The 26,053-nt window shown below is 37.1% G+C and overlaps 1 protein-coding gene across 1 annotated transcript in view; it reads right to left on the bottom strand.

Moving 5' to 3' along the window:
• Window positions 1-25,534, bottom strand: part of NUAK1 (NUAK family kinase 1) — a 62,262-nt gene extending 36,728 nt beyond the window's left edge. Inside the window, 1 exon segment of the mRNA XM_087935608.1 lies at window positions 24,255-25,534. Within this exon segment, the coding sequence (XP_087791734.1) occupies window positions 24,255-24,671 (417 nt within the window). The 5' untranslated portion in view covers window positions 24,672-25,534.
• Window positions 25,535-26,053: the final 519 nt, after the last annotated feature.

Raw genomic sequence — 26,053 nt, 5'->3', positions numbered from 1 at the left:
TGATAAAAACAGACACAGGCTGTATGAAAATCCTTGTGAGCCTTTGCTGAAAATGTCAGTCTCCGTCTTAATGTTTATGTTAGCAATAGTCTTGTATCACACAATACCCCCCCTTTTTTGTTTGCAAGTGCTGGGTATATTTACCCAAATTTATATTCTTTAAGAGGTCTGGCAGTTGTCTGGGCATGTGTGCGAATTACAAGTTATGTCAGCGTTTTGTTTTTGAGTTTCTCGAAATATCTGTTCTTTTTGATGATAAATTCAAACCATTGATATTATTGAAAATAAAGTGATTTCTCTATCAGTGTCTTGCTGACTGTGTGAGCCATTTCTCATTCATTCTTTTTCTAGGCTTTCTTCTTAAGTCTGTTACCTTCCACCTATCTAGTTTTGGGAGTTCAGGTGTGATCAGATTCTTTTCTCCAGAGAAATTGTTCCACTTCTTGTATTTAGTCATCTCTACTTTCTTGTTCTTCACTTGAGTCCTAGGTGCCGTTCACAAAGAATTCCTGTGCTTTTTCAATTGTATCAATTTTGTATATTTTTGTCCTGCCCACGAGCAGCCCCTCTGGGGTGAGCCACCTAGACGGAATACCATTTCTAATAAGTTGAGTTGATAAAAACTGGCGCCCCTTCTCTGCTCTCTGACTTTCCTGGTATTTGTTTCAGTTATACTTCATGACTTTTTATACAAGTGGTTCATATCTGGTCTTACTATAGAGCAAGTCTTGTATTTGTCTTCCTTATAGGTGAATGTGAACCTCTTGGGGTAGTCTATGTCTCCTCCTGCAGTGTGTGTATACTCTGTAGACACCGTCTACATCATTCAATTTCAGTTTGGGTTTCTGTCGCTGCTGCTACTCAGATTTGTCATAATTGCGCGTAAATCTTCCTTTCTGTCTTCCACCACATTTTGAGACCTAAAAGATGAAATGATGCCTTCTCTAATTCATGTGTACCATCGAATCCACGGAGTTGCGGTAAAAGCACTTTTCAATTTTGTTCTGAATCCTCTAACTTCTTCTCCACCATCTCTGTTCTTGCCTCTAATAAATTTAATTTCTGTTCATTTTTATCACTTCTTCCTGCATCTTCCAATCTTACTATTCAAATTTTGTATTTTGTTTTTCACTTGTCCTATTTCAGTTCTCATCTGTTTTGTGTCTTCATGGTTCCTCGCTATCAATGCATGGGTTTTTGCCATCATTTCCTACATCATAGTGAGCATTGCCTGTACACTGTCTGCAAGCTTTGAGCTGTCTGCGACTTTGAGCTAGTTTTTCTGCCAGTAGCATTGCATCTATAGATCTCTGCTATGGGGTGAAGACATAGTTGTTGTAAGTTTTCTTTCCTGATTTTACATTTGTAATTGATGTTGTTACCATTTTAACTTTATCATGGTAACTCTTTTCAATCTGCATGAACTATCCCTAGTGAGCACTATTTTCTCCTTTTCAGTTCAATAGTAATATTAATACATATATTATGATATTATTAATTACCAAAATTCTATTATGGAAAATCACAATCGCTCTTATTTCTATTTTTCTTGTTGAACTTATTCAACTATTACAATACTTGAAATTCAATATTAATCAAATACAGATATATTTACTCATAAAATCATCAGTCTTATATGCTTAATTAATTAAATTAAAGCAGCCAATTCATTAAAGTAATTAGATTCTTATCTATATATAAATATCAATTAATCTATTTCTTTAGAGTTCTTAATTATATGCTTACCTCAGAATAAAAATACCTCAGCTTCTCACTATATGATTATTATTTAAAGGTCTGAGTTCCTATATTTATACAACACACTTTCAATTGTCAGTTATTCAAAAATTATTAACCAGTATTCTTAGCTCAATATTCTAACACATATATATCTATTAGATTATGTTTACCAATATTATTTAGTTACATCTATGTTTGACCAGTTGAGTGATGTCCATGGATCATCTTCTTCCTCTTCTTCTTTTGATAAATACCTTATTACAGTTCTTAGTTAGAGTTAAAAATGTCTCTTTAAATTTGCAGTCACTTCCACCGTTTTGTTTCTCCTTTTCTGTTTTGGCTTCTTCTTCTTGCTCCTTTTTTATTCTTTTTCTCCACACAGTCCTAGTTCACTTATAAATCTTAGTTATCTTATTTCTTCTTTTTCATTATCATGATTTATCATACAAATATTGCAATTATAAAGTTTCTTTCCTCAATCCTTTCCTTCAGCAATCTTTCAAAGTGTCAATTGTTCTCTTTTCAGTTTTTACTCTCAGATAGTCCTTCTTCAGATCTCTCTGTCCCACTTGGACACATCGCATTTGTCACTTTCTCTTTCTTCCCACAGTTCTCAGGCGTCAGAGCGCCAAAAATATGGTTATACAACCCACTTTTCAACTCCCAAGATAAAAGTAAAGCGCTTGTTGTCTCACCCTTCAGCTCCTCCATTTTCAGCACTCCATTAATCAGCACGACTACTGTCAAGCTTTCTTTAGTTAATTACTCCTTCACGATATTTCTGCTGGCTCCGCTACACTGTTCGGACTGCAGTCTCAATTTTCAATTTCCCTTTGTAGTATAAAAATCAGTATTCTGGAAATCTTCCTTTAAGTTCACCTTTCCACTCGCCACTCACTTGCTGCTGTTCTCCACGCTTAGCTTCTTTTCCTTCTTCTTTAATCTGCACTAGGCTGCCATGTCTTTGGTTCCAATCTGTACGATCTCCTTCTTCTGCTGCTGTTTTTGGGGGATTCTCTTGTAATCTCGGGATCGCGTGCACCACCCCGAGATCTCCAGGTCTTCCTCTCTTTCATCTGTCTACCTCCGAGGTCTGACACACTCCTGAAGCCACCAAACGAGTGAAAAATCGGATCCTTTCAGAGCGGCGACCGCTCCTCAGCCCGCGCATCAGTGCAGCGCCCGGCGCGGAAGTCAATTCTTCTGTTTTAAGTCCTCTCATGACTGCAGAATTCCTGCTGAACATCTTTTCACAATTGTGTATTAATAAGATAGAAAAATATACTAAAAGAGCTGCAGTTCCTAATAACATTATCCAAGGAAATCTTAACAAGTCTGCAATGACCCAGCAATGTTTAAAATAATTATAGTTTGAAGCCTTTTATCTATCCAAATGGCCATAGAATTTAACAATAGTATAGACTTCTAGATAAGATGATAATTTTAGGAATGCCAAAGTACACCTGAAAAATTGGGCTTATTTTAACCACAGATGGGCCTACATGCAAGTATTATATGATAATAGGTTTTTAAAATACAGTTATGCATCCATATAAGCCGCTTCTGCAAGTAAACAGTCCCTCAAATATTTGATTCAAAATATAATAAATAATACATCACCCATAGATAGAACCAATTGTAAAAAGTAAAAATACAAAAATTTCAAGGAGTTGGATTATTCGCCCAGATGGTGCATTTTCATCATTTTGATTAACAATTCTAAAGTTGGCTTATCCAAGATGATGGCACATAGATGAATATATATGGCATTATTGCTATTTCCTTAAGTAAAATATGACTACCAAGTTTATTTGAAAGTAGAAAGCAAAACATAATAATAGTAAACTATACACATTCTAATAAAAGATTCAGAGCGAAGTGCTGTTGCTGTAGTACCATGGCCCTTGGTTGCTCTCTCTTGCATGTTTATTTTACTGTGAACCTGGAAAACATCTTTGTCTCATTCTTAATGCCATGTCTCAGATTACTGGAGAGAGTAAAAATAATCCCGCATTTGTCGTCTTTTGGGGAAAAAAATCAGGATACGTGGTAGATGAACGCAGATACCTCTAGAAATTCTGGATTTATGTATTTTAATTTTATATGCCAGGCATCTCTAATTCATGATAATACCAGAGACAGTGTAACAGTGTTGAAAGAAAATATAGAAACATAAAAAACAAGAAAAGAGAAAAAGCAATTCATGCAAAAATCAACCAGGAGCAAACAATCATAAATTAATGTAGCCGATGGACATCTCAGCCCCACTTCCTTGACCCCTCGCCCAGTGACATAATCAAGTCTTTAAGACCTTATGTGCTGAGCCAAGAGAGAAGAGAGGCAACGTGATCTCTGGTGTGGAATCATATTCCAAAGTGGTGAGTGCCACAAAAGAAAAGGGTTTTTTCCTCAGCCTCAATAGGTAGCATTCCTTGGCAAATGGAACACAGCATATCTCTTTTGTCTCTAATGGGACAGATAAACATAATCAGCGAGAGGCAGTCCCTCAAATAAACAGTTCCAAGCCAGGAAGGGTTTAAAAGCGCAGGATCATAAATTGAACCCAGAATCAAACTTGCAGCTTGTAGAGCAGTAACATGTGCTGATTGAGGAGTACACATAACTGTCCACACTTTTCTATATTAGCTATATCTTCTAGATATTCTTTAAAGGCAGCCAGATGTAGAGTGCATTGCCCGGTCCATTCAGGATGTGACTAAAGCATGAATTATTTGTGCAGAACCTTGTAGTCCAGGAAAGGGAACAACTGGTAACCAACAGGAAGCTGTGCAAAGGCCTTCCTAGCCACAGCTGCGGCCTCTTCCTACTGTAACCTAACCCTAACCCATATTGCATACTACTGTCTCTGTATGTGCAGGGAAGTGCAGTACTTGCCACAACTAAAGATGGTTTGTGGTCTTAGGAAGACAAACAAGGATACTTGATGGATTAACAGATGACGTCCCTTCTAGGCAATTTGAATTTTGAATTATTGTGATGATTTGTCATAATTTCTCTAATTTTTATTTCTTACAATTTTAATTTTAGGTACAAATAGTTTCTCCAGAATTGTAGAATTTCTGGTTGTTTCTCTACATTTGGTGTTTCCACAAAAACATAATTTTCAATTTAAAAGAACATCTAAATTATAACTAGAGATAAATGTAATTTAATGTTGAAGACTCAACAATAAAAAATAAAATGATTTTAAAATGTATTTCATTTCCCCAACACTCTATCCTAATTAAGTTTGTATATTTATTAAGCCCATCTGATTTCTGATTTAAAAATAGTCATTTGATACAGCTGGAATTATAATCTATGTTTGGAACAGAATTTTAGTTTGGAAAGGAAAGAATAAAACTAAAAATCCCTGATGGAGAGAAGTATATTTCTGCCATTGGGTAATATGCTTAAATGTATCAAAATTGCTTTAAAGCATTTTCTACCTTTTAATAGTTCCTTCATTACATATAGATAATAAGTATTATAAATTATGTATGTTTATTTGGTTTATTGAGTGATCCAAACTGCAGAATAACTATGATCCTGATGATGATGATATGACTATGATTATTATTCCAAATTATTTCAAATCAAAACCAGGGAAATTTCAGAGGATTTTCCATTGTTAGAAGCGCAAGATTTTGAAAGTTAAGGCTGGGACAGTTAAATTGCTTGCACATATCGATTTTTTTGATCCCCAAGCCAGGTTGTCTCTGTATATATAGCTTTAGGGTAGAAAGACCACAATGTACATCTAAAACTCAAATCTACTACAGCTAACTCCCAACTTATGACCAGTAGTTTAGCAAGTGTTCAAAGTTACAATGGACCCCTCCCCCCAAAAAGGGCAAACCTAAGATCTGGTTCTAGAGTTCCAATGGCTGCATACCTTTTCTCTCGCAGTCCCATAACTGGGTATTTCCATTGGTGCACTTGGCAATCAGTTCATCTGTATCATCTCATGCATTCTGTGGTCACGCAGCCCAATTTATGATGTGTTTTGCCAGTTTTCAGCTTTTTCAGACAGTTTCTGGCAAAAAAGCCACCCCACTTTAGGAATATATTGATTTCCCTAATGACCACTGGGTTTGTAGAATGACCATTCATTCATTTAATGATCCCTGAAATCTGTTAATGACCACTACAACACATGTCATAACGCTTGGATCTTTCAGGTAGATGCCTCAAACCATTACAATCATAATGACTTATGAAGGAAATTCCAGGTGCCATTAAGTTATAAGTTGAGGACTATCTGTATTTAGAAGTGATACAAACTGTTAGGGGGACTGTTAAAGATTTTACCACAGTAATCCAAAAAGAGCAATCAGTGGGACAATTCTGAAGTCAACACAAGTTAATTTAAGTGTGTCCTCAGGGTTTTGGATTTGCTATCCTTTTTCTTTGCAATGTACACATTTTATTTTTCTGCAATTATTTATCTTGATGCCATCTGCCTATGAGGCTGAAAAGATTCAAAAAGAATATAGATTAAACTGCAAAAGAGGAAATTTTAGAATTAAACTCTTGTACTACATTTTTTCTTGGTAAATAGCATCAAGAAGCAAAAGATGCTTTATTTATGCATAAGAGTCAAGAGATGGAAACGCCTTATATTCATTCTTTTAGCATTGACTTTAAAATAATTTATTGTACTAGACTCTGTAAACCACTTTAAGAGGTCTGTAAAGCACTATAAAGAGGTATATAAGTCTAAGTACTATTGCTATTACGAGAATCTGCATATAAATAATTAACAGTTTGCTGCAACATTTGAATCCTCAATATATCTATATAAAAAAAACTAAAAATGTAATATGCTTTGCAACTCCTATACTGTCAGCTTGAAAAAAAAGCACTTCCCTTTTTTGGCATCACAAATCAAGTATCAATCCAATATGTTACTTTAATAATTTGATGTATTCTTTTGTACAATAACTAGGATGCTTTAAATGTATGTATGTAGTGCAATTTCATTTGTCCATTTTTCTCCCTGGAAGAAACAATCTTTCAACAGGGAGATTAGAAGATAATATTTATTTGCTCAATGATGCACAGATTCAAAGAGAGCCTGTGTAATTAAAATCAAGCAATTATATCCTAAATGATTTATGCTACAGTTACGTAAGCCCAAAGGGTGGACAGGTACATTTGCAACTCCCTTCCTACCCACATGTGATAACAGGATTTTTATGCGTACTTCCTGAACCCTGCATGCTAAAGAATGATATCCTTCATTGTTTCACACTTGCTGTACTTTGACAGCTTGGCTTGTATCCTGCAAAAGTTTCTGAAAATTGTATTTTTTGCACTTAGAAAAATAATGCACCATATTTTAGTTCATTCAAAGTAAATTTGTTTGTGTAGACTTTGTTAAATGATTTAAAGGAGTCTCCTAGGAAGCAACATTTAATAATGTTAATACTTATATGCATGTCTGTGTGTGAGAAAGAGAGGCAAATGTTTTAGAAGTTCTGTAGTAGAATCCTGAATTACTTTTCTCTCTTAGAGCAGTGATGATTATAGTATGTGGAATGTTTACAAATGATATAAACAACACATACTTTGTGTCTTATTAGTAGGAACAAGGATGTAATGTTGCTAAATATTTCCTAAATTTTGTACTCAAAAAAATGAGGAAAAAGATAGCATGAAAGATATAATGATTTGAAAACAGCAAATAGTTTAAATAAAACCTTTTGTAGTTACAGAATATCTATAAGTATCAGAACTTCACGCATTTTGTCATCCAAAATGACACATCGCAGGAAGGAGGGAAGTAACTTGAAACAAAGAAATCTGGAGGAACTCATAAAACATCAAAGATATAACCTGTTTTAGAAAACAAACACCAGAAACTTTCCCAGAAGAAGTGCCATGAATAAGAAGAACCGGGTATCTTTCAAAGCAAACTCAAATCTCATTCAAAAAGGGTGGAGAAGCATATCAGAAAGTTTCACAACTGAATGAAAATGAAAAACTGTTCCACAACAGTAAACAAAAAGCCATAATTTTGACTTTAGCAATGTTCCAATACTGAGGGCCAAATCCACCCCCAAAAACAAAAACGCTTAAAACTGCAGTTATATTTAGTTTGTATTAAAATTGCAAAACTTTTATTTATTTTTGGTCTTTATTTTCACTTGGCCCAATTGCTGGCATTTCTTACAAATGGGTTGGAATTGGCAGACTACTAACCTCAGTCTGACTATGTGTAAATATTCACGATAAACTAAATCAGGGGTAGAAACTTGTTCCTGGTCTTACTATGCCCTACAAGTCCTTTTATCCATCCTGTGCAGAGCTAGACAAAAGTATCTCCTTTTTCTAAAACCTGTCTTAATTTTAATGTGTGATTTGGTTGGTGCAAATAGTATTTTTTGCTTCCTGTGCATCTGAAAAGGAATGCTTTTTTTACATAGCATGAATTCTTTCTGTTGCTTTTTACACAAGGAGAGGCATATTCTACATGCTAGATAAAACTTTACTTTCCAGTTGAGTGTTTATTCCTAGTCTTCTTCAGAAACTCAATCCTGAAGATGCAGTGGCTCATTCATGATATTTCTCAACCTGATTTGAATAGATTTCGTTTATTAACCTTGGTTTTTCATCATCAACTTCCAAGTGCTCTAAGTCCACTTGTTTGAAAAAGGAATATTCAACATATTACAAGGTCTTTAACACAACTTTTTAAGAATAATGAACAGAGAAAAATTCAAAATAAGCTCTTCCAGATGGCTGAATTAAAGTAGTCCTGGGCCAGCAAAAAAAAAAAGGTGCCAGGGGAAGAGGAACAAATACTGGCTGCTGAAGTGGGATAGCAAAGGATGACTTTAAGCTGCTTCAGATAAGGGCTGGACATCAGACAAGGGAGGCATCATAAGAACACAGAAGGGGGAAAAAAAACATGAGCGTGCTTTTAGAAACCAGATCATGTGTGTGCCATGATAAGAGGCATGCAACAAAGATAAATAAACAAACCAAGAATCAAGCAAGATAAAGATGGTAAGAGATATAAACCAAATCTGGATCTTGGCTCTTGCTCTTCAAAAGAGCTTGAATTCAAAGGCCAACTTCAAATTCTAATTTGAAGTATTAGTTTGCTAGCAGCACCAGAAGTCCCAATTTTGGACAGAACACTATTTTCCCCTACTGCTCTGTACATAACTCTTGATTAATTTAGCTGTTCTCACTGAGAAAGGAACCAAGTTGGATTGATCAAGCATTAAAAACAATTCAGGCATGATGTTTTGTTTATAGTGAAATAACATACAACAAGGATACATTAGAATATAACTTTGCAATAGTAGATGGTTCTCTATTTTACCTGTGAGGGAAATTATTTACTAATAGAGTTCCTGCAATTCATTTCTAGTCTACATTTTTATTAATCAAATTTACAGACATCCTGGAGGAGCGGGAGAAAAGCTGATACTATTTGGGCAATGATTATCATAAGAGTCATGGAATCCCTTTGTCGGGATTATGTCTGATTTGAACTTTTTTACCTTTTAGATGTTGGGCAAACATATTTTTGATCTATGAAGTCACTTTAAAACATTTTTGAAATACTTTAAGTCTTTGAAACAGTTAACTGTTCTTTAATTTCCTATTTGTTTCATTTATATTGGTTATTGTGATGTAGCAGTTAAAATGTTGGATTACCACTTGGGAAGCAAGTTAAGGTCTACGTTAACTATGGAAAAGCATGGTGTGACTTTGGACTAGACAACTTTCCTCAGCTCAAACTATCCCACTTTTTCTTGAGGATAAAAATACAGTGCTATTCCTCTGAGTTTTGGGGAAGAAGCAAACACAACATAAATCTAAATTAAATAAACAAGATTGGTCAATATTTCCAGCTTTTATTTCCTAGTACTACTATGTCAGTTTTCTACAACTACATTCCACTGAGACCTGGAATCAAATATGAATTGCTATCTAATAGCTCTGCATTTTGGTTGCTGTTACCTGTGACAATCCATATAAATCTTGTGAATATTGGTAAGCACTGAAAGAAAAATACTTACTGCTTAGATTCTAGAAAAGACCTTATTTTTTGAACTATAGGTCTAGGTGTGTTCGGTCTTTTCCCATGTAAGATTAAGAGTATCTTGGCAACGCTTCGGGCGAGGTCCCACTCGCCATCCTCAGAGCTGGTGCTTTCAGCTTCGTGCCAGTGCAAGCAGGCATGTGATTGAGCTGTCTCTCTATAAATACTGGTGGTGGGGGCTGGTGTGCTGGGCTGGTTGGCTGCACTGCTGCCTCTTGATTGGTTGATGGAGTTGATGTTGGTATAATGGGCTGCAGTGATGGCCTGGTGAGTTTTGTTGTGGAGATATCCTGGATCTTGTGCTGTAATCTCCTGGATTTGCGTTTGTTTTGTAGTGATCTTTTTCCATTAGCCTTTTTTTTTCATTAGCCTTTTCCATTAGTGTTTTAACGGCTTGGGTAATGGGTTGTGTGATGAGCTTGAGAATTCTTTTGTTGTGTTATACTGGGTCCTGCATTGTAATCTCCTGGGTTGTTTGTGTTTTGATCTCTTTTCCATTAGCCTCCTGTGTAGTAACAGCTTGGGTAATGGGCTGTGTGATGACCTTGTGAGATTTATTGCTGTGGTATCCTTTGGTCTTGTGCTGTGATATCCTCATTGTATGTTTGTATGTATGTATGTATGTATGTATGTATGTATGTATTTGTTTTCATAAAACCAAAAGGCAGTATTAGCACTCTCAGCTTCATACATTGTTCAGAGTATAAGCCGTCAAGATAGTGCAATGATGGCTAACCCTTTCATCCTCACCTACACCCATAATGCACTGTGTGCATGACTTCCCACCCCCTGCACATGCGCAGTGATACCTTGTGTGCCACATGCCTCTGTGCATGTGTGCATGATCCCCTGCACACCCACACACCTCTGTGCATGTTCACACAACCCATGTGCACTGTGCACTCTCCGCATGCGCACCCCCCCTGCCCCCACGCATGCATTGCGTAGATACACGACAATCAGGTGGCTGGCAGGAGGCACGCACACATGCGCAGCTGCATCTGATCTGGAGCGACTGCTCTCATGCCAGCAGAAATGGCTCTGTGTGCCAATCCTGGCATGCGTACCATAGGTTCACCATCGCAGGGATAGGGAAAGAAATTTTGCCTATTTCACGTCCTTAAAAAAGGTATTTTAATTAAATCAATGTCTTTGTCTTTATCATAAACATGATATACCACCACATCCAGTACATAGAACAATATCTCATTCTGGTTATTTTAGCTAGAATTTAATTTCAGCAAATACTATATATAAATCATACCATTTTCATGAGAGAACTATTTTTAAAACTTATACAGGTAGCACTCAATTTACACCATCTGTCTGACCTGAAGTTACAATGCTGAAAAAAAGTGACAAAACCAGTCATTCCACTTAGAAAGTTGCAGCATTCCTACAGTCACAAGATAAAATTCGGGCAATTGGCATATATTTACAATAGTTGCAGCATCCTGGAGTCACATGGTCACCATTTGTGATCTTCCAGGGTTCTTTGACAAGCAAAGACAACAAGGATAGTCTGACTCAACATGCAATTCACTTAACCCCAGCAAAAAGTCGAAAATTGGGTGCTATTCACTTAATGACTGCATCATTTAGTGATGGATGTTCTTGTCCCAAATGTGTAAGTTGAGGACTACCTATACAGATACCATGAATCAGCCAATTTAAGCCAGCCTTTCTGACTTTAAACTTTCTATTTAAGTTATCCCAAATGAAATGATTATGCTACTACATCAGAAACTAGAAAAATATTTCCTGTACTTGGCAAATCAAGTGAAGTGGAAAAAACAATTTTATACAAAATGACAAAAAGGATCCCACCAAGAATTAAACTCCCTTCTTTTACAAATATCAAGTTTGTACTCAATAATTGTTAAAATGAAAAACTGCTTTGAAAACATGACATGAAAATATGATATAAAAACATACTATAGTATAATCTTTCATTAGACTCTGATGAAGCATATATTCCCATGCAATGGCTTTTATATTGCTCTAACAAGCGCACAGGAATGAAGCTATAAATAATAATGATACCTTCCAATAGTGAACATAGTGAATTTGTACAATTCTTCATAAATCCTGTGACTGTATTTGATAGCCTAATCTTACCAACCCCTTGTTTAACTACTGACTTTGTTCTGCAGTGTGCTCTATAATGTTCATACCAACTTAAAAGCATGCTCATGATTGAATTAGCTTATATAACAGGATATAAAATGTCATAGCAAGTTTTGCTGGAATGATAATGAGAAGAATTTGCACAAAACAGAAACAAAGATGCTGGCTCCTACCAGCCAAACATTCATTTGATGGCAACACTTCAAATAAATTATTTCTTACAACAACTGGATTGTTATATTCTACAACCACATCCCAAGCAGCCACCCAGCTGGGCCTGTAAAGCTATTTTCCAATGTGCTGTATATACACACGAACACCCATACTTCCCAGATGTTCTCTGTGTAAAACATCTGGTTTCAAATGCATAGTAAAGTCTTTCCAAAACCCATTACATTTATTTAATGGACTCACACAGTTCAGCTAAAATATCCTGGAGCAGACTGCATTTCTACTCTATAAGCTCCATCTGCAAAAAGCAGAAACAGCAAATGAGAATTCTTTACATGATTTATGCTGCTTTTATGATCATCCAGTTCATAAAGAACAAACTTAGCTCAACAGACAATAACACACACTGTTTTAAATACATCCTTAATATACTTTCTCTGTTATACTTTCCACTGAAGCAAAAGACCCAATTCTGAAGACACAAGAGATACGAACAGCCATGTAATTTACTGTTTTCTTTTCCTGATAATTCCAAGAATCTTAGGAATTTCATAGTATATGTGGCAATGCTTCCTTTTCTTATTATCAGAGGCTAGAAGAAGACAAATTGTACTATATAGTGACTGATTTAATTTATGCTCAGAGTATCCCAATTGACAAAGGGTATGTTGGCGGTTGAAGATTCAAATAGTGCATGACAGGGTGAGCTCGCCTCCCAGCCCCAGCTCCTGCCAACCTAGTAGTTCGAAAGCATGCAAATCCAAGTAGATAAATAGGTACCACTTTGGTGGGAAGGTAACAGCATTCCAGCGTGCCTCGGCCTATAGTCATGCAGGCCACATGACCAGGGAAAGGTCTTCAGACAATACTGGCTCCCTCAGCTAGGCAATGGAGATGAGCACTGCCTCCCTAGAGTCAGATCTGACTGGATAGGGAAAACCTTTACTATTTTTTTTAATCCCAGCTATCTGTTCCAATAAGTTTACATATGAACTGATATGGTCTGAATTCATCTCATGTTCCTTTGTCTGCAGTAGCCTCACATTCATTCTAATCCTAGATGTATTTTGATTCATTTCACTGAAGTAGGAAAATCTGCATAACAGAATATCTTGGCTGAACGTTTTTCTTTTTGGACACAGCAATACATTCAATTTTTCAGATTTTATTTGAAAAATCTTGAAGATATTTTATTTATCTTTAAAAAGTCTGATTAGGATGAATGCCTGTTCAATGCATAGAAGACTCTCAAAATTAGCAATAAAATAAAGATTTCAAGATGGCTGACATATACAAAATTAGTTTCCACCTGAATAAATATAAATAAATCTTAAGATTTGGCAACTTGATTCCTAGTTGCACAGAATCTCCATACAGTCAAGAAAATCCACAAAGTGGACAGCTCTACAAGAAGAGATTTACAATAGGTAAAAGTAACTAATAACAATCACATCAAGCCTATTTTATGATAATGTTAAGGGACCCAACACCAAAACTAACTTAAACCCCAGAGAAGAAAACGTTGATTTATGTTTGTGGACTGTAAACTGTCTAGTGATGTAAGTGGTATATAAATATTGCAACAACAAACCAACAAATGATAACTAGAGTCCAGATGAACATAGCCCTGACTCAGAAGCTGGTTTTTCGTTCCAAGAGGCTGTCCAACCAGAACAGCCCTAGGCAGAAGTGGTCCATTAGCTTTATGTGAGATAACACAAGTCTCTGCCAGCACTGACCATAGCAAGCTAATATTTTACTAAAATGCTAAAACATTCCTTTTGATGTCACAACACAAGCACTAGTCCTTACATTCTTATATTGTGTAAATGGTGCATTTACAATAAGGAATTTCTGTCACAATGCAGTGTTCACTTTTTGAAATCCATGCCCTCTTCTCATAAAGATATGAAAAACCTTCTAACAATATATTACAGTTAAAATCAAACAAATAAATATACCTAGAATTATACTAAAACTTTTGATTAAATTGACAGTGGGCAAAAAAGAAAGTGATTGAAAGAGAGATAATGAAATGGTAATGAAAACCAATCTGAACTAACTGTATTTATGCATTCCATTATAAAGGTCAGTGACATGAAGACAAGATTATTTTTTTAAATACCAGATCATCATCACATGTTCAATTTCAAGCAGTGCTCTAAAATTATTTTCTGGGCTTGATCCTGCAAGACTAGAACTGAGCATTCTTAATTAAAGGGAGGGATTACCTTGTTCAGGTTGACAGTTATACTGACAGTGTAATTATGACCTGATTATGGGCATTTAAACTATGCTAATGATCATCATTTGCATGTTTCCAGATTTCTGTAAATATTTAGTTGCCAAGAAAGATATAGCATTCAATCTACAATATATCTAAGTTGAAATTCCCACTGGAGAAACTTAAGTTAAAAAAATTAATCTATATGAACATTAAAAATGTTTAAAATAATATGATTTTTACTACAAATCAATTATCATTTTTCTACCATACTTTCAAAACGCTGTACAGTAAGATTTTAAAATAATATTTGAAAAGAGTGATTGCACATTTATGCACAAATACTATGAAATACACTCAAGTGCTTCTACCAATCAACATAGTATTGGAAAATACTAGATGGAATTTGGAGTCAGAGAGAGACAAAGCAATTTGGGATCAGGAAATTTTCCAAAGGATTATTTTGTAGTAGCTGAGAACCTGAGCATCATAAACCAAAACTCTTACAATTTTGTCAGAGCATATTCATGAACTGGAATAGAGCATGGTAACAAGGTCAGCCAATGAATAGGCATAGCAACTAAGTCAGCCAATGAGGACTGTTTTGGAAACTGAAACTAGAAGTAGCTTAGGTGTGGCTCTGTATTAAGCTCTGAAGCCATGTTGAGCTCTGAGTCTGTCTATTGAAATGAAACTGCTTCTCTCCTCTGCTTGCCTGCTGAACTAAAGCTGAAACTGGAAGTTCTCTGTTCTGTTCTGCTGAGAGTTACTTGCAACATGTTTCTGTCTAAGTTTGCTTCATGTTGGAGAAATCTACAACTGGTTTGTAAAATCTACTTATTATGTTTATAAAGATGTTAAATGAAGCATCAGCCATCTGTGTTTATTTTTCTGGTAGCTGAATTAACGCTGCAAAACTCTGAATAAATTTTTAGTTTATTGGGTACTTGGGTAATTTTAAATCATTTTATACATCTAAACAGCAACTTCCTCTAGATTGGCTAAGGATATTAATTTTATCTTCCTTGGGATAGCATGATCTTAGTAAAGGCATACCTATTTTCACCAGGGTAGGCCAGATGGTAGTAAGACTGGATGCAAAAGAATAATAAAAAAGAATGTGTTTTTTGCCTTTGTTAAAATTAACCTTGCCCATGCTTGCAAATTAATGAAGTTGTGGCCATCTTATAATCATAAATATCACCTTATAGGAAGCTGTAATGGGTGCTATTCAATGCATACCCCATCATTCTACTTATATAAATGTAGCTTGGAGCAGATTTTAATCATTTATTTATTTATTTATTTTTGTCAAGCATGCATTTGATAATATTTATAAGTATAAACATGATTATTAATACATGAAATAGATACCAATAAAAGGGAACATTAAGACAGGGACAGTAGGCACGCTTGGTACGCTTTATGTATACCCCTTTCAGACCTCTTAGGAATGGGGAAAGGTCAACAATAGACAGTCTGAGGTTAAAGTGTTTGGGGTTTGGGGAAGAAACCACAGAACCAGGTAGAGTATTCCAGGCATTGACCACTCTGTTGCTGAAGTCGTATTTCCTGCAATTGAGTTTTGTGTGGATATTCTCCTGTGTACCAAATAGCCCAGATTCTGGCACTGGGGGCATCTTCAAAGGGGCTCTTCTGCTCACTTAACTAACCAGCCAGTTTTATAGCCAAAGACAAATGTTTCAGGTAGTCAGATCTTAAGATATTTATAGTTTGAAAGGTCAATATCAACATCTTAAATTGTGAATAGCGGGCAACTGATAGATCCTTCTGAATTTTCAATAGAGACTTCACAAGATCTCCATACGGTAAAATCTTGATTTTATAAACTATAATTCAATGGACTTTAGATGCAGTGAGGAAAAAATTGATTGTCCAGGCCAGACAATTGGTATACTGTTATTGATAGAAGCAAGTTAAAGAAACTTTCACAACCCCTACTCTCACTAGGGTATTTTTATCTCTTAATAAACAGAAAAAGAAATAAAAACAGAAGCCAAAGGGAAGTCTCCAAGCCCATTTGCTACTCCAAATGTCAATGATTATATCCACACTCTTTGGCCATTTTGGGACCTGCTCATATCTTCTGTACATATCTGTACATAGCTTCTGTCTATGTACATTTTCACTCAAGATTGGTGCCATAATGAAGTGGCACATATCTTCATGTGTGGATGTCCTCACATAGAGGCCCTCAAAACCTTACTGTACCTTCAAATGAATTCAAAAGCTTACTTCCCAGTGGTTCACACAACACAAATTAAGATTCCAATCTTGATAAACTAAGAAAGGGGGCTGCACCTCTGGAATCAGGCTGTGTTCTATTCAGATTTAACATGTCTCTATTTTATAAGGGGAGATCATGACTGGGGAATATGTACAAACAATCTAAAACCTGAGAAACCTTTAAAATGCATAAAATGATTAAATACTATTGAAAAACAACAAGCTTTACTAAGCCATGATCAACTTTAAAAATTAATTTGGTTCCCACAGTATGCTTAACCCTACTGAGCCAAACTAAATAAATCACCATATAGTTTAACTCAATGTCTAGCGTTACTTAGTGTAGATTCCACCTTAGTGTTGGATTAGTTCTGGTAGCTCAGCTACAACTTTGAGTTATACAAAGTAAAAGTAGTATATCAATGTAATAAATATGCAGATATTGTTTGACAATAACCAGGTCCCATATCATTCTAATCCTGGAAGTTTTATTCCATAGCCATTATTATTGTGAATCAATAGTTTCTCACAAACCATTTTTATTCATATCCCTAAATATATAAGATCTGATTCAGCATATGTGCACTAGTTGTACCATATTAGACCAGTTTACTTTTTAAGATCTCTCATTTTAATCAAACATAGATGTTTGTTTCATCCTAAAGCGAGTCAAAATATAACTATTATCTAAGATAGCTGAATGTAAAGTAGACATGACTCATTTGTATACATGTGGTTTCTTTTTATATATTTTATTGCTACAGTTTGGATATCAAATAACTTTACATTTAACTAGTGAACACAGGCATTCCTTCTCATTTAAAATGAACATTACTGAGGGGATTCTGCATGCATTAAACATCTGGAATTTCTGATATAAACCAAGATATTTGATCAGCATGGGCAACCATTCAACTCCCATGCAGTATCTCACCCATCCCCTAATGTTCTGCATCTGAAATCTCCTAATTTATTCAAATGTACAGTGTTGTCTGTGTAGATGTGGTGATACATATGTGCTTTTTGAAACTGTACTTCTACAAACTATAGCTTACAGATGCTGAGAACTTTCATGTGGGCAAGACAAATGAGAATCCTATGCCTGACTGCACAGGCTGAGTCCAAGAAACAATAGCAGGAAAACACAAATGAAAGCCTCAGCACACTTGTGGCTTTAATGAACTAGTCATCAAATACTGCATATTTATTCTTCCTATAATTCTCTCTGTTCTTCCTATAAAAATATTCGGCAAGAAAACTATGCATTTTTAATTTTACTAAATGAACTCAGAAAGCATCTGTTAAAAAGGAACAGCATTTGTTACATAGGATGTTTGCCAATTAAAGAATGTGTGACTCAAGTTTTGTGAAGAATAAATGTTCTCATGCAAGAACTGCTTGTTCCGAATAGCTTTATTCCAGAAATATTACTTATTTATTAAATTTATATGGTTGCCTATCTCCCCTGAAGTGACTCATCCCAAGTGAATATAACAACATGTAATTTTATTCAGATAAAATTTCCTTCATTTTAGATAATTTCCTAATGTTAAACATGATTATATTAAGAAACCCACTTGCAAAGTACATTATTTATCAATTTGATTGTGATCTTCTCAAATGTGGTCTTGAAATTGTTAGTGACCATTTATGAGAATGCAATAGCGCTTTTTATTTAATAGCTACTTGGCACATAGATTCTACTGTGTATTCATTTACTTCAGCTAAATTGGAGGCAAAAATCAATTTTTCATAGATGATAGAAATAACTTGAAGGATGCTGTCTTAAGATGTCAAGTGAAGCTGTCAATAATTGTAATGTCCAAAAACACTCTAATATGACAATCTTAAAGAGATACCCCTTCAAGTAAAGTTACCTCAAACATTTGTGCCTATATTATCACAGCCTTTTTAATTGATTCCCAATATTTAAAAATAGCTTTTAAAAATTCCATTGAAAAAATGAAAGCTCCAAGATGAAAGAAGTTCCTGTCACTGAAGCAAGAAATCAGTCACACATTGGCCGCAAAGAGTTATTTGAGAAATGTGTTTCTCAGCATTCCTAGGAATCTTTTTCACTCTGGGTGGACCATATCCACCATATCTCTTCCCATATGACAAGCCAAAACTTAACTAGACTGACTTTGATTTAAAAATAAATAGAACTATTGTTTCCTTTAAACAAAATAATGGAGTGGTTATCTTTTTATTAACCCTTGCATGATACTTGATTATAATGCTGTATTATGGCTGCTAGATTTCCTTTAGAAATTATCCTCAATCTATGTAGCTTTTTCACTTATGATTAACCTGCAAGAACTAAAGCTTTTATAACTGTTTATGTAGATGTGCTGCAATTGCTATACAATTGATATTTTCCTTTAAAAACCTAGTTTTGCTGCATATAGCTCACTAGCCATTGCCTGGTGTCTGTGTCTTAGTAATACTTGCAAGCGAGTCAAGAATGTATTCTTGTAGAATTTAAGACATAGTCATGAAATATTGATGAGCAATTTAACAACTTAATATCAGGTTCTCCAACCTTGGCAACTTTAATACTTGTGACCTTCAACTCCTGGAATTGAAGTCCCCAGGCTTGAAGTTACCAAAGTTGGAGACCCTGATTTAATAGACTTGTTCATTACCCTTTTGATTTGTAAGTAAAACTGATATAATATGAATTCTTTTGACTACAGTCCACAAATAGAGTTAGAATTTTTTCCTTAATTGAAAAGATATTACAAACGTGCCTCTATAAACACACCATTATTTATTACAAATAAATTCTCAGGGTAATGGATGGAAGTGAGAATAAAGGAACAAAAATGTTGTATAAGGAAAATAGTTTTCATATGGAATAGAAAGTAAAATGCAATACTAAGTAGTATCAGGAAAAAAATAAATATTATACTGACAATCTGTTGTACAGAATTCTTAGAAAATGGGAGAAAAGCAAGAGAAACCATTGCCACCACAATAACTGAACAATTTTCAAGTGTGTGTGTGAGAGGGAGAGAGGTTGGGGGAGGGAGAGAGAAGACAGAGTTAGTTTGGGCATTTTCTTCCTTGAATACTCTTTATACTTATTCAGGGATTTAAATAATAAAGTATACTTCAAGTTGAGTTCAACTCCAGGTAACTTTATAGATATGTCCATGTAGTTTCCTGGCAACAGTGCAGGAGTGATTTGCCAAGGCCCTCTTATGAGATGCTTTTTAAACTTTTAAGTACAAAGCTCCGAGATTTTCTAATAGTCTCCCTTCCAATTCTACCTGCTCAGCTTTTGATTGTGTGTGTGTGTGTGTGTGTGTGTGTGTGTGTGTGTGTGTGTGTGTGTGTGTACTAGTGGTTCCTTGAAAATAAGACCGGGTCTTATTTTCTTTTAGGGTCCCAAAATAAGCATTAGGGCTTATTTTCAGGGGGTATCTTGTTTTCCCCCCCACATATATGGGAGGCCCCCTTCTTCTGCTTGCTCACAGCAGGGCAGAAGGCCATGCAGCATGCCAGTAATGCCACCATGAGGTGGGGGTGGAGCTGCCCCACACTGGCTTACTTCAGGGTGCCGAGCCAGGCCATCCATGCCTCGACACCTGCCTCAGCTCACAGAAGTGGCATCAACATACTGCTTTGCTCCCTGCTCTGTTATGGACGCGAGTGAGGAAAGAAGTGGGACAGCGGCCATGTGGGCTCCTGCTGTACATAGCTTCTGGTGCTGCTGCCATGAAGCAGATGATGGGGCATGGATGGCCTGGCTGCGGGGCCTCTGAGGTAAGTCAGTGTGGGGCATGTGAGGCAGCTCCACCACTCATCCACTTCACAGCCATGGCATCGTGAGCAACCAGATGGAATGGGCAGGTGTACGGCTCTTAAGTAGTGCTTATTCTGGGAGTAGGGCTTATATTAGGCGCACACATTAAAAACATGCTAGAGCTTATTTTTGGGATAGGTCTTATTTTCCGGGAAACAGGTGGTAGATAAGTAGGTAGGTAGTGGGATAGAGGGAGAGGGATAGGAATAGAGTAGATGTAGATGTAGATACTGCTTAGAGTTTTTATAGGAGTAAAGGAATCAAACTATTCTACTCTGTTGATGATCTCTAGGAGACATTTCTTCCAGAATTAACCCACAGATTGCTAGTAGAGATAGACTTTGTTTAATGACTGCCTTATTTAAAGACTGTTTGAATAGATAAAATGGTGATAAAAATAATTTTGCAATCAATTCTTGCATTTACAACCTTTGCAGGTCTGTAAAATAGAGGAAAGCTAAATCATGAGCATAATCACAAATTCGTTTAGCAACTGCTTTGTTTAATGACCAAGCTGCTGGTCTCAATTGTGCTCACCATGCAAGGACTAGCTGAATTGCAATTTAAAGTGAATAAATGTATATTTATTTATTTATTTATTTGTATTCCACCTTTAATATTTTTACAAATAACTGAAGGCGGTAAACATACCCCATTTTCGTCCTCTTATTTTGCATGAAGCATAAAATTCTGTTGAGCTGTACCTGAGTGAATTAACATAATGACCACTTTTTCAGTATAGCAGCCTTGAAAATGTGCCCACAGAAAAATGAATTTGTCTGTTTAAGAACAGATAGAATTGCAGCAAGGCACAATGTATTTTAAAATTAATCGTAAATCTGGTTTACTCAGAAACAATTAGCTATCTTCACTGGGAAGATAGGAGCAAAGAAGCACTTCAACATCTGGCATGACTAGGTAGAATAAATGAAAGAGAATGAGAAATTAGGTGGCCAGATTTGATTCTATAACCAATATCAAAGACTGTTTCTTCCTTGCATATAATTCTATGTAATCCATAGCACACAACCAATGCTTAAATGCCAGCCTACCTACTGTACAGATTACTACTATTACATGTTTATATAAATCATACTTGAATTTCAGAATCCCAGTGAATGTTTGGCAGGTAAGCTGCCTCAGTATAAGTAGGCTGTATTCCTGCATTTCATTTCATTCAGCATGCAACCTAATCTCCACTACTTTATTAAGTAAACAAGAGTAAATAACAAGTTGCTGCTAACAACAAACTAAATATATCTATTTGTATCTATAATACAAATCTATCTAATTGTATCTATAATACAATTCACAGCTCAACAGCCATCATATAAGCTAGGGCTGAGAAAGTATTATACATTTCTCAAAACAAATGTCAAACTTTATAAGCATTTTCCAGAGTAAAAAACAATCAAATTCCTAGATGCCAATATCTAGCTTGTAGAGGTGTGTAGGAAAGCAAAAGAAAAGAGTGTATGTAGATGATCATTTTTAGTACATAGTCTTTTTTGATGCAAATTTGAATTTTTTCTCCCATTTGGGGATGTTTAGAGATTTTCCTGCAAATTTCATAGGATTTCTCCCAGAAGCCAAAGGAAAAGCCAGTACCTGACATTCTAATTAGTGGTGTCTGGTTTTTCTAAAGTCCACAGCTGTATGCTTCAAACCAAAATTACAAGTAATAAAATTTTAATGGAAATGTTTTTGTTTAGGTAACCTGGGGAGAGTAAGCTACCAAGGATATTTTTAGACGTTGCCCTATGTTTCCAAATATTTACATACTACTGTGTAGGAAAATGCTACCTCACCTACTAATATGACAGCAAACAAATGACATAGGTGAGAACATGACCTTGAGATTTCTAATGCAGTCCTAAGCTTTTTCTCTACATGAGGTCATGATGGGAATTATGCTGGTCATATTATACCAAGGACCCCCTCTGCTGGTTACAGTACACATTAGCTCCAATCAAAGCCCTTTAATGATTCCATAAGTTATGACTAAGGAAAAAGAAAGATAGCACAGATACGAAAGAGAAGGCTACATGAATTCCCAGTTTAAGTTCTGGGCCAAATACTTTTCATAACATTCTTATGTGTGAAGAGGGTATATTACACATATAAGCAGACAGAGATGTTTGTTTTTCAGTAAAGTACATTGCCATTTTTAACACAACTAAACATTTTCATGTGGCATGAAACACATTTCGAATTAAAACCCAAGAATCCATAAACAAGTAAATATATAATAAATAACACTTCTACTGCATTTTGATGATTTCACTCCATTTTCCTCTGTTTGTCTCTTTAACTGCAAATGTTGCATTGCTCTAGCAAAGCAAACCTAAAAACTATCCATGTTGTCATAAAATGAATAAACATGAAGTTATTGAAAAGAGCAGACTAATACAATCTGGAAATGATACTCTTCAGCTTGGACATTTTTGGAGCTAGATGTTTTTGCTAATTTTAAACCCCTGTAACATGATACACTGCAGGCAATGTTCCTTTTCAAAGAAAAAACAGGCAGCCAAAAAGAACATGAGCACTCACTTCTGCTTTTGATTAACTATCTTAATGATTTAGTAAAATGACAGAGAGCATAATACAACATTAAGACTTATCTGAACCAGGTGTTTAACGATTCTTTTCATGCACTGGGATATTTTTTTATTTTTACCACTGTGCTAGGATTTAGTGTTTTTAGCCATAAATCACACCATGGAAAAGCTTAAATGTTCTTTAATAGAGAAGGCTCTTGCATACACAATCACACCACATGTAGCTAAGGTGCTTTTTACTACTCTGTTGTTTGCTTAGTTGTTTACTTGAGTCTCTTGTTGACTGAGCAAGCAACAGGAAAAATTGAAAATACAAACAAAATGTGGAGCCTGTACCAAATCTACTGAAAAGTACTTGATCAAACAATTGCATGATTTTGCAGAAAGCACACGCATACCCAATTTAAATGCAGAACCATCAGATGTAGCCAGACAGCATCAAAGGAAAATAGCCGTACTTTTAGCCTATTACATGAAAACTTGATACACGTGCCTGAATTTTTATGATATTCAGGCACCTATTCAGGTGACAAAAAGCACCAAGGACCACTAAGTTGGTCCGAGGATAGTTACAGTACACCACAACATTAGTCTGCAAAATAAAGTGGACTCTAAACTTCGCTTTGATAGGAGCAATTGCATCAATGTGTTTGTTCTAGAGGTTAATAAAGTCCAAAGCCATTTCTCGTTAGAAAACTAGCTATGCATTTCAATGGATGTTATGTCCACACTTTGAACAACAGAGCAATGTCTGATTGCTGGAAGCTTAGAGACAAATAATGCCAATTTACAAATGATTCAGTTCTCTTTATTCAAGGAACTACCTCTGATTTCTATAAATAAGGCTCAGTTGACATCTGGAGAGAAAGGCTCAAAATAAAATTCCATGATGAAACACTTCTGGAGAACTCATAAAGACTCCTCCAGTGGATTTTTGGATCTCAAAAAGAGAGGAGGAGGAGGCAAGAACATAAAAAGACCTCCCTAGAGGCTAAAAGAAGGTTACAGTTCGAGATAAAGAAAGCAAAAGCAAAAGCAAAAGCAGCCACCATCAAGCTTCGAAAATTTAGGTATATTACAACATAAGTCTTCTCCCGAGCTGGTACCCTCCCAGGTATGTTAGAATTACAACTCCCATGACTCTCAGATGTTGTAGTTAATGGCTGAGAATTATGTGAGTTCATGTTCTTTTTTTTTAAGATGTTGAAGCAGCCTACAAAGCAAAATAGTTGTCCCAAAATTTCCCCTGAACATCATCACCTTAGAGAAGGCTGCCATGCATAAAGGGTCTACTCAAGAAGTGCCCTGCTTAGATGCTTCGATAATGCCACCAGCTCTCTCCCTGCAGTTTAGTCCAGCATCCCCTCCCGGACCAGTCCTTTCAGCCCTTACCACTCTGCCTGAGAACCTCTCGATGGCCCTCTTGACTTTGCCATAGGTACCCTTGCCCAGTGTTTCTTGCAACTCGTAGCGATGTTTCAGGTTGTGCTTATGGTGGTGCCTCTTGACCCCTTGCTGCTGCTGCTGCTGCTGCTGCTTCAGTTCCTGTTGGGGAGCGCTGACAGGGCTGACGGCCTTGGGGGTCGAAGCAACCGAGTCCCCTGAAGAAGGAGTCTCCGCTGCGGACTCCTCCATAGCCGCTCCCGCCACTTCACCGACAGCCCGCTCAGCCTCCCGGCAGCATTGCTGGGGAGCTTCTGTGCTGCTGCTGCCATCCAGCTCAGTCCTATCCATCTCCCGCTCCGGCGGGCGTGCGCCTAGAAGGCACTTGGAGCGGCGCGGGAGGAGCCTCGGGGGTCCCTCCCTTCAGGCGTGTTCCGCAAGGGCTGCCCTCATATTTTCGGGCCGGGCGGGGAGAGAGGCCGAGAAACCGGAGGCCACAGCGCCCTCCTCTCACTCCCCGCTGGGGTACTTAAAAAGCAATTACTAAGACGGGAATTTGGGGACGGTGAAAGCGGCCGGGCCGGAGGGGATTCCCCGGCTGCACCCGGTCCTTTGGCGGAAGACGCTTTTCAGTTGGGGAGGGGAAAGCAAAAAAGCCGTATCCCCCTCCTCCGTCTTTCTTTCTTTCTTTCTTTCTTTCTTTCTTTCTTTCTTTCTTTCTTTCTTTCTTCCTTCCTTCCTTCCTTCCTTCCTGCCTGCCTGCCTGCCTGCCTTCCTGTCTGTCTGTCTGTCTGTCTATCTATCTATCTATCTATCTATCTATCTATCTATCTATCTATCTATCTATCTATCTATCTATCTATCTATCTTCCTTCCTCTCTTTCCTTCCTTCCTTTCTTTTATTTATTTCTTTCTTTTCCTCCGGCCCCCAGCCGCCTTAAAAAGGGGATGCGGGACAATGCCTAAACGCGTCCGGGTTGCGGTCTCGCAAAAGCCCCATTTTCCCGGCGCTCGTTCTTTGAGGCAATTCGGCGGCGGGAGCAGGGACGGCGATGTCAGACTCCCGAGGTGACATAAAGCAGCGCAAAGCCGCCTCTCCCCGTTCGTGCTGTCAGCGAGGCGGTGGCTGATTTGGCCATGAGAGGCGCTTGGGAGAGCTCGCCACGCCTCAGAGACTCCCAGCCAGCGACTCGGGGGCGGGCGAGCCGGTGGGGCCTCCCGGCGCTGCGCCTAGGCTGGGAAAGAGCCGGGCGTGGCGCGGAGAGAAATCACTCTAACGGGCCGGTGGGAGCCGGGGACCTCCCCTTCCGAGCCTGGCCTCCGATCTGGGCGGGCTCTTTAGGGCAACCCCCCGAAGAAGGCGGGGAGGGGAGGCAAATCGAGGATGGAGGTTCCAGCCGGCCTTTGTGCCAAAGGAAGTTGTATTATTCCAGCCGAGTTACACGGATAATTTAGGGGAAAGAGACTGGCCACTCTTCCCAGTTTGTTGTTGCCTGCAAGCAGGGGGTATCTAAGAAAGCCTCTCAGCCCTGTAGAAGTAGATGGTTATGGAGAAAACAGATGGAAGCAGTCAGTTGATGACAGATTGATGACAGATTTTGGAAGACTCCCGGTAACAAAAAAGTATATCCCACCCCACATGTGTGCAGACAAGCCCAGAAAAGGAAAGTCTCCTTCCCATTTCTTTTTAAAAAGAAGGAAGATTGCATCAGTATTTAAGAATCAGATCCATC

The sequence above is a fragment of the Pseudonaja textilis genome, chromosome 5 (genome assembly GCF_049901715.1).
Source record: "Pseudonaja textilis isolate UNSWEBS1 chromosome 5, rPseTex1.2, whole genome shotgun sequence".
NCBI lineage: Eukaryota > Metazoa > Chordata > Lepidosauria > Squamata > Elapidae > Pseudonaja > Pseudonaja textilis.
Note: the sequence above shows the minus strand (reverse complement) of the source record. Positions and strands in the feature narration are given on the sequence as shown.